This window comes from Gordionus sp. m RMFG-2023, chromosome 5, assembly GCF_954871325.1.
Source record: "Gordionus sp. m RMFG-2023 chromosome 5, tfGorSpeb1-WG-v2, whole genome shotgun sequence".
NCBI classification, from domain to species: Eukaryota; Metazoa; Nematomorpha; class Gordioida; order Chordodea; family Parachordodidae; genus Gordionus; species Gordionus sp. m RMFG-2023.
This window is the reverse complement of record NC_088779.1, coordinates 13,860,708-13,870,730: the sequence shown is the minus strand read 5'-3', so window position 1 is coordinate 13,870,730 and position 10,023 is coordinate 13,860,708. Positions and strand designations below refer to the sequence as shown.

General features: G+C 26.6%; 1 protein-coding gene across 1 annotated transcript; it reads right to left on the bottom strand.

Annotated features, from left to right (window-relative positions):
• Positions 1-4,532: 4,532 nt before the first annotated feature.
• On the bottom strand, positions 4,533-9,626 carry LOC135930191 (uncharacterized). Its single transcript, XM_065466972.1, has 2 exons — positions 9,577-9,626; positions 4,533-5,085 (listed from the first exon to the last, which is right to left on the bottom strand). The coding sequence occupies exons 1-2, from the start codon at positions 9,624-9,626 to the stop codon at positions 4,533-4,535; spliced, it is 603 nt and encodes a 200-aa protein (XP_065323044.1).
• Positions 9,627-10,023: the final 397 nt, after the last annotated feature.

Sequence of the window (10,023 nt, the reverse complement as noted above, 5' to 3'; positions counted from 1 at the left end):
TCCTTATTTTTTAATTTTTTTGAAGCAAATGGGTAAAAATATAAATTGTAAACATGTTAAATTAAAATATAAATGAGGATGCATCATAAAAAGTGACAATTGTCAAAATCGTCATTTTAAATTTTTTGCAATTTTTTTTGAAGCAAATGGCTAATATAAATTGCAAACATGTTAAATTGAGATTAAGTGAAGATGAACCATAGAAAATTACAATAATTATATTCATTACTTTTCAATTATTTTGAAGAAAATGGGTAAAAATATAAATTATAAGTTGTTAAATTAAAAATTCAGTGAAGATGAACCATTGAAAAGTGACAATTGTTATACTCATTATTTTAAAGCAAATAGGTAAAGTATAAATTGTGAGCATGTTAAATTAAAATTTTTTCAGTAAAGATGAAATAAAGAAAAGTGACAATTTTCATATTCGCCATTTTTTAACTTATTGTACCACGCAGATGTTATATAAATATTATTAAAAACTACCACTCTAGACTACAATATATCATAATCAATACTATTTTAGAGAATATATAAAAAAACCATAATTTTTAGCTATTTTCGATTAATCTCATTTTATTTTCAATACTGGGTTTATATAATTTTAAACGCCATTGAAAATTATCAAAGTCGATTATTCGTCACAATTGTATCAAAAAAAATCAGAATAATACGTTATAAGTAAAGTATGATCTAACACGATATATAATACTTTGTTAAAAAAAATATAGGAGTAACCGGCGTTATTTTGAACTTTTTGATTTAAAATACCAAAATAATTTGTGAAAAAATTACTATTCACAAAAATATATAAGTGGGGTCCCCCATCATTAAGCCTTAATGATATTATATTAAATAGTTGTTGGCTCAAGCATATTTTTTACGTTTTTCGTCCGTAATTACCCCATACCTTAAGCTCAACAAATTTCAAATATTTAAAAAAATATCAAATCAATAATTTGAAATTTGGTAGATATATTCCTTATATACAAATTCTTAAACTACTATAAAAACCAAGGTCAAATTACATTCAGGGTTCTTTTATTACTATGCCTATGTTTTGCATGATAGAATTTAGCCCAAATATTTTGGCCTTTATGGCTTCTATATTTGGGTGCTTTATTAATGATAAAAACCAAATTTCCTACGATATAATAAAACTGGTAAATATATAACAAAATAAAGAAATTTTTTGGAAGAAATAAGAACAACAATGGGTAATGATTATTATCAGCGTCTACATGACAAGATTTTCACTGGATGCAAACCCCCTTCAAAAATCTATGTCTACCCCCCCCCCCTTAAAAATCCTCGCCGCCTTCGGCAGCGATGTTGTCCTATTTTTAATTTCACCTTTTTAATTATAATGATAATCAGAAAATTTAAAAAGAATAACTTAAATTATTTTATCTCTACTACTAACTATCGACATTTTGTGAATATAAAGGAGTTATTTTTTAGATAATAAATTCAATTAAAACCCCCATCATTTACAATGAATTCATTATTATAGCATTATGAGCTTGCTGAAAATGTCTAAACCTTTTAAATTACATTTTTAAGGATAGCAAATAGATTTATTTGGAAATATTGTCTATGATTGTTTACAATGTATAGATTTGGTTGATGAACTGTATAATAGGTCTAAAATAAAAGTATTAATTTTTACAGCAGTAAATTTTGTCCTATTTGATCTCAAAATTTAATAGATAACCCCCCAAAAAATGTATCCTACCCCCATTAAAACGGCCTATCCCCCTCAAAAAAAGGATGCAAACTGCTCCTACCCCCCCCCCCTTCGTGGATGTAGACGCTGTATTATAATCGCGATATATATATTATATTAGCGCTGGGAAGTTGTGTTCTAAATGTTCATTGTTGTTGAGGATTTGGTTTTTATTTGGCATTGTAAACCTTGGTTAAGGTCGTCGTCTGTGGCGATGGATATCTGGTCTAGGTTCCAAGATGTGGGACTGGACTGAGAGTCCAGATATTAGGGACGAAGTCTTTATTATTTCGGATCTGAAGATTGATCTGATGGTCAGCCTGCTCTACCGCGGGGAGAATTGTAGCTGGTTCGTTGATGCTTTCGAAGAGTAACTTAGGTGCTCTATCCCCAACCAAGTTTCCTGATGGCTCGTGCTCTAGGTTTTCAAAGTGCTGGAGTCCTAACATTTAGAGAATCTGAGTCAGGACTACTTCAATGGATGGTGAGCAAGATCCCCCCTTTTTGTAAACGTAAGCAGACCGTAGAGTCGGTGAAAATAACAGGTGAACCCCGTCTTTTTCTTTTGCTAGAAGGGTACCAACTCCTGCTGAGACTTCTTTAGCATTAATATGGTTGATGGCGTATGATGGGATGTTAGACATCAGTGCTTCGATGAATGAAATTGACATGTTGTCGTATCCGCAGAACGAGTTAACTATGTGCGAATCGGAGGCATACACATATACGGCGTTATTGTCGTGATATATCATTTGAATTGGGGTTTTAATTCTAAAAAATAGAACAAAGTAAAAATAAATGATATGTGGCGCCATACATATAAAACAAAAAGCAAAAATAAATTAAAATCACATATATTTTAAATTTTTTTATAAAATATTATGATTTGTTATTTAAATCAAAATATTATTATAATTTTGTAAAAAGATGATTAGGGGAGGCCGGGGTTATATTGTGCATAAAAAATTAATGTGTTATAAAAAAAATATTTAAGAAAATAAATAATTTCGTTTTTTATTTATAAAATTTAAAAAAATAAAAATTTAAGAAATAAGAAAAACTACCGGGGTACCTATTATCCTTAGGGGTTATTTGTCATAGCGCATCTTTATTTTTAAAAAAATTTGCGTAAAAACAGTAGTAACTCCTAAGTAAATAATTGAAAATAAATTGTCAAATTTACCAGGTCATCTATAATTAGATATATATATCAACCAGATGTGAAAAACTTGATATAATTTACAAAAAATAAGTCAAAAATCTATTATCATTCGTCTCCCTAAACTATCCAGTGGCTTCTAATATTTTTTTTTAATTTAGTTGGATTTTTTTTTTCAAAATAAACCTTGCTTTAACATAATAAGTACCCCGCCAAAACTTGCTACTGGTCTTCTGAATTAATTAAAATTTGATTTCTATTAAATTACTAAAAATATTGTTAATATTTTTCATACTTGATAAAATTGAGAGTTTATAATTTCGAATTGATGTTTAGTCGCATTGAATCTAATAATGATCTTATTCAGATGAAATATCTGGAAAGGCAACTCTGATATTTCTTTAAGGGGACTCAATAGGTTATTTATATCCAAAAAAGCTGTAACAGCTTGATGTCGAAAGTTCCATTTAGTCGGGCATGCTTTTTGCAGTTTATTTCTACCTGTAGCACCTTAGAAATAATTTTATTCAGCAAATTCTGACTATTTGAATATCTGAACAATTCATACACACTAGAAATTGAAATTAAATGAATTTTTTTTTGATTGATAAAATATTTTTATATCCATAAAAGTGTAAGAAAATAAACCTAAAATTTTTGTGAGATTTTAATTAAAAGATCTATTTGAGAAATAGATTACTTTGCAATTAACACATTATGAAAATCTTTTATATTTATTAAAAAATATTTGCTACGGTGGAGGGGTGGGGGGTTCTTCCCTCTCTGGTTATGCGCATGTTTTAATTAAAGTATGATCTTTACCTAATGATATTTTATATGATAGAAAACACTATTTCTGACTTTTTGATTTAAATTACATAAAATTTGTCTTGATTTTAAAATCGATAAATTATTTTTTTTTCTAAAATTTATTTTGCTGTTTATAACTTATTTAATATGTGAAGAGATTAATAATTATTTACCCACCGCTCGTCCGTTTTGTAAAATTATTTTACTCCCCCGCCCCTTATTAGATGAGCGAAAGTGAGCTAAAAACTCGCTCGTTTCGCAAAATAGCTTAAAAATTCTGACGATTGTCACTTTACTCTGGTAAATCTTTATTAAAATTTCAATTTAACAAGTTTACCCTTTATATTTTTACTCATTTGCTAAAAATTCAAAATAAAAATAACGATTTTGACAATTATCACTTTTCTATGGTACATCAACTGAAATCTTATTAACATGTTGATAAATGTTTTTACCCATTTGCCTTAAAAAAGTCTAAAAATAAAGATTATGACAATTGTCACTTCTCATTTTTAAAAAATAGGTTCAAGATTGATTCAATGATAGGATTATTTGAATCAATATCATCAAATGTTCCAATAAATAGCTGTCACTTTTTGGGTGAAAAAGTCACAAACCGACGATATTGTTTCTAAATTTTGAAAAATATATTAAATTATAAAAAGATATCTATAATACATAATAAAATATAATAAATTCCAATTAAATTAAAAAAATTTTACGTAAACTGTTCCGGATGTCTCGAATTTCACATGCCTCGGATATCATCAAATTTAGGCAATGTGAACTACAGTTAAAATATAAATGGGTGCTATAAAGCTCTCTAATTCTTGACTACACCCCCTTAACGTGACCACTCATTGAGGGAGCTCCATCATATCCCTGGCCTCTCATTAGATTTAAATCTAGACCTTGAAGGGATGCTAAAATTTCTTTGGCTATTGTCTCTGATTTAGTGTCATTTAAATCAATAAATTGAACAAGTAGTTCCTTCATTTTATAATCACCTGATTCCATATCAATAAACCTTTTTGCTATGGATAATTGCTCTATGTTCCCAACATCCAAAGTTTCATCGGCCAGAACACTAAAAAATGGTGATGCTTTTACTTTTGAAGAAATTTCTTTCAATATAAACTTATTGCATATGGATATAATTTCATCTTGAATGCATGGACTAAGGTAGGTGGCATTTTTAGCCGAGCTTTCAAAAAGCTTTATATAATTATCATTATTGTTGCATAAAAGTTTCAGCAATTCCTTAAAATTCCCCTCATTATGAGAAGATGAAAGTGTTAAAGGGCCAGCTGATACTCTATGAGCTCTTAATGCTAAGCCCTGCCTCCCTAGCCAAATGATTGCATCAATTATTATAATTATTCTGGCTCTGTTGGTTGTAACAATATCAATTTTTTTTTATTCAATACACTAGATATTGATATCTTTTGATTCATAGAGATGGCTTTTAAAGCATCAGATATCTCACAAGAATTGAGATGATATATATTTTGTTGATGATAATTAAAATTTTCAAGAGCATCTTTCCATCTTGTATATACTTGACTTACCAATGTTTTGAGTTTTTGTAACCCGGTTCCTATCTTGGCGAAAAAATGACGCACACTTTACAAAAAGCTCTCTTTTCATTAGCTATATTTGTTAAGCCACGATGTTTGAAATGTTAAATTTCTTTTATCCAAGGACAATGGGAATTTATAGCATTTGTCAGGTGTCCAAATATTTTCAACAGCCAACAATTTTTCATTATCATTTTTAAACTTAAAATTTAAGTATAATGAAATATCTTTTTGAGGACATTGATTTTCTATATTTATTTTAAATTTTAAATTATATATTTCAATGTGAATTGTAGAGTTCAGACCTGAGCAGCACAACAAGAAAAGAATATAGTTTATAAAAAATATATCTTAGATAAAGATTCAAGTTACTTATTACAAATTTAAAAGACAGGGTAAGACATAGAAGGAAATTTTTGTTTTTATCTAAGATACAGGTTTACACAATACTGCCCAACTCTGCTTGTGCTTATAATTTACAATAATCAAAATGATGAGCTTTTCGTATAAAAAAGGGTTATAACTAAATAAAGCACATTGCAAAATTTTAATAACTCAAATGAAAATAATATAATTTACAAATAAAAATTAGAACTTAATTATATTATAAAATACCATACCATCATTTGATGAATTTTCAGCCAAATCAACTGAGAGCTCACATGCTTTTATAACACATAATGTTTCTAATTATAAAAAATTAAGAGAACTTAAAAGAAACAAGAAATAATTAAGTTGTGTTTAGTTTTAAATAAATTTTATTTCTACTTTAAAAAATAAAATAATAATAATTATAATATGTATATCATCGACTGGTATATATACTGGTATATGTAACAAAACATTTAAATTAATACTCAATAAATTATTTTACAAATTTGAATAAACAACATAATATGTAACAAAACATTTAAATTTATACTCAATTAATTATTTTACAAATTTGAATAAACAACACTATTAACAGAACTTAAAAATGATAATTTAGAATTTCATACCATTATCATTTGATAATTTTATTAACTCATTAGTTTTACCTGGGTATAGTGGTTGTATTTCTAATTGCAAGATTTAAATAAAAGATATTATAAAAGTGAATACCATTACCATCGGCATTTGAGGATTTTGTTATTCTAAATCAAATTACATAAATTTTCTAAATCAATTTAAATATACCTTTATTTAGTAAAAATTTTCTTATATCCATGTGGGAATTAAATAAAAATTTTAAAAACTATCAATTTAGTTTAACAATTTAAATTTTATTATTAAATTTAAAATATCTAATTAAACAATAAAAATATATTTACAATATATATTTAATTGTTATTTAATATTTTATTAGTTCATAAAAATATATTTCATTTTAATATCGTATATATTATTTATTTTATTTCTAAATTGAAACAGTTTTTTAAATAAAATATAAAAAAAAAAATTTTGAGGGGTGATGGGGGGCCAGAAACATATTGGTTAATTATTTTTTATCATATCAGATAAAGGTTACATGCTTACTTAATAGACAATAGGTAACAAAAGACTCATAAAACATTTCGCTATGATTTAAGTAACTTTTCTAAGTAAATTAATATTCAATATGTTGTTTTCTTTTAAATAAATCATTCACAATATATTTATTTTCGCGATAATGACTTCGCGAAAAAGCATTCGTGGTAAAAAATTCGTTATAAAAGTTTCGCTAAAATGTATTCGCTCTAATAATTTCGCGATTTTCGCAGAAATAAATTTGCGATATTTTCGTCCCTATAAATGTTTAGCAGAAAAATATTCGCGGAACTTTTTTCGCGATATTACCTTCTCTATAAAATTTATTCTCTGTAAACGACATTCGTGATAAATTCGCGATAAAAATTTCACTGAATTGACCGATACGGGTTAATATCTATATTAAAATTCAATGAAGATGTACCATAAAAAGTGGCAATTGTGATAATCGTCAATTTTTTACTTTTTTGTCGCAAATGGGTAAAAAATATATATTATTAACATCTTTAATTAAAATTTCAATGAAAATTTATTAAAGATAAGTGACAATTGTCATAATCGTTATTATTTAACTTTTTTGAACTTTTTTATGCAAATGGGGTAACAATATATATTGTAAAAATGATTTTTTGGTAGTTAATTTTGTTTTTAAAAAAGCAGTTTCAATTTAAAAAATTATATACAAATACGAACAATATCAAATTAAAATTATATTTTAAAAAAAACAAATAAGAATATATTAGAATTTATATAAAAAAAAATATATCAATATATATTTTATATAGAAAACATTAAATAGAACTTTAAAAAATATTAAAATAGGTACATATCACCTTAGAGAAGAGTGAATGCTTAAAAAATTGATCCAATTTAGAGAGAAATATGCTGACGAAAGTAAAATCATTCTTTGGGGCCCCCTGTGATCTGTCTCAATTTTCACATTGTTTTAATAAAATAGAAGGCCTCACTTCCGATAAAGATAAGATTTACCATAGAAAAGTGACAATTGTCATAACCGTTATGTTTTAATTTTTTTGTCGCAATTGGGTAAAAATATATAATGCAATCATGTTAAATTAAAATTTCAATAAAGATGGACCATATAAAAGTGACAATTGACATAATCATTAAATTAAAACTTTTTTATAGCAAATATTATAAATAAATTAATATATTTTAAACATGTTAATTGAAGTTTTTCTCAAATATACCATAGATGATATAAATTTAAGTGGAGATTATAAAATATGTGAAAAATACAAAATTTTGCTTGGAGCAAAAAGTTTATACTTTACTTATATTTATTATAAATATTTTTACATATTTTATCGGTTTTTTTAAGAGAGAGAAAGGCGATAAAGGCTTATGATAAATATTTTGTCATTTTATAATATTTACTAAAACAACAAAAGTAATAAGATGGGGAGGGGGGGGGAGGTGATTACTTGCATGTATTTAAGGAACTTGTATTTTTTTTAATTGTTCTAATTCTACTATAATAATGTAGCTAAATGGCTAAGCCGAGTCAACTAATCTCTAAACTCAGTTTGAATTCAAAAATAGACTCGTTCCAAAAACAGCTTTCATTTGAGTCGACTCAGGAGTTCACCTGAGTTTAAATTTGAGCCGTAAATTATTTATTTGTGATTTAGATAATTTAAGAATAATATATTTAGCACTGTTAATTTTGAGCGGACCAATAGATGAATCACAGATGCTAGCTCGATGAGCCATATGCGCATGATTTCCAGGTCTGCCACATTAATATGTAGACTACCACAATTTTTTTGAAAAATCAAAATATAACACTAAGCTGAATATAATCCTACCAGTTTTATGAAATTTCCGAATAATGCAATAGCTAACATAAAATCTCCCACACGTGAGAGACTAGGTTGGGTACCCTCATATCCCAATTTATAAACACTATATTAAAATCAAATTTATTTGTAGCTGTTAAACAGTGACACTCATGTATTTTATCTTAACTTTAAAAAATTGTTTTTTTTTACATCCTTAAGCTATTTATGGCGTAACTATATTTCAAATGTAATAAGAATTGTTTCTTTACTTAATAAACTAATGTTCAATTTTTTATTTTAACTTTAAAAAAAAAGATCAATTTATTATAAACTACATTAAATTAAATTGTCAATATATACAGGAAACTATTTTGAATTATGTGATCATTATATTTTTTAAATTTAAATATCAATAAATTGACTTAATATACGTTTATAACATTTGATTTCTGCAACCTTTTCAGTAGCTTTTATATTTTAAAAATATATTTAATAAATTATAAGTTAATGATTTTACTTGCTATTTTAGAATTTAATTTTAATTTATAATTATATGACAGCAGCAGTTAAGGTGAGCAAAGAATTGCCAAATATAATATTTATTAATTTAATTTATCTAAAAAATATTACTACACAACTATAAATTACATGTATATATATACTTTTACAATCAATCAAATTCTTAATCTTGTGTCATGTGAATGAAATAATATAATATAATTGTTTAAAATGTTAATACGTGATACGATAAAAGCGTTTTCGACCTCTGGTTGTGGGTACAACAGACTAAGCTAGGTTTTCCTCAAAATCCATCAAACTGGATAGTTAATTAGGGGAAGAAAAATGAGGAGCCCTTCACACTTTGTGGGCAAGCCGCCCGTACTTGTAGGCGTTACATTTCGAAAAAAGTTGCTTAAACCTCTATAGGCTTAGTAAAAAGGAGTGTGGTAAAAAAAGAGCCTACACCCGAGAACTACAGTATAATTTAATTACTTTAAAGGTGGGTGATGGCTGATTTTAAGTTTAAATTCTTTAGTGTACATTTTGATGATTACTATCACTATTGAGATTTAATGTTCATAGAATCTGTAAATAAATATGATTAAAATAAAAAAAATTTGCCTGAACAGTAGATATAGTGTTATTTTTTATCAATGATTCAACCCATACAATCAGCGTCTACATGAGCGGGAGGGGTAGGAACAGTTTGCATCCTATTTTTTTGAGGGGGTAGGGGGTAAGCTGCTTTAATGGGGGTAGGATAAATTTTTTGGGGGGTTATCTATTAAATTTTGAGATAAAATAAGACAAAGTTTATCGCTGTAAAAATTAATACTTTTATTATAGTGTTATTATAATACAATTCATCGACCAAATCTATATATTGCAAACAATCATACACATTGTTTTCCAAATAAACTATCCTTTTAAATATAATTT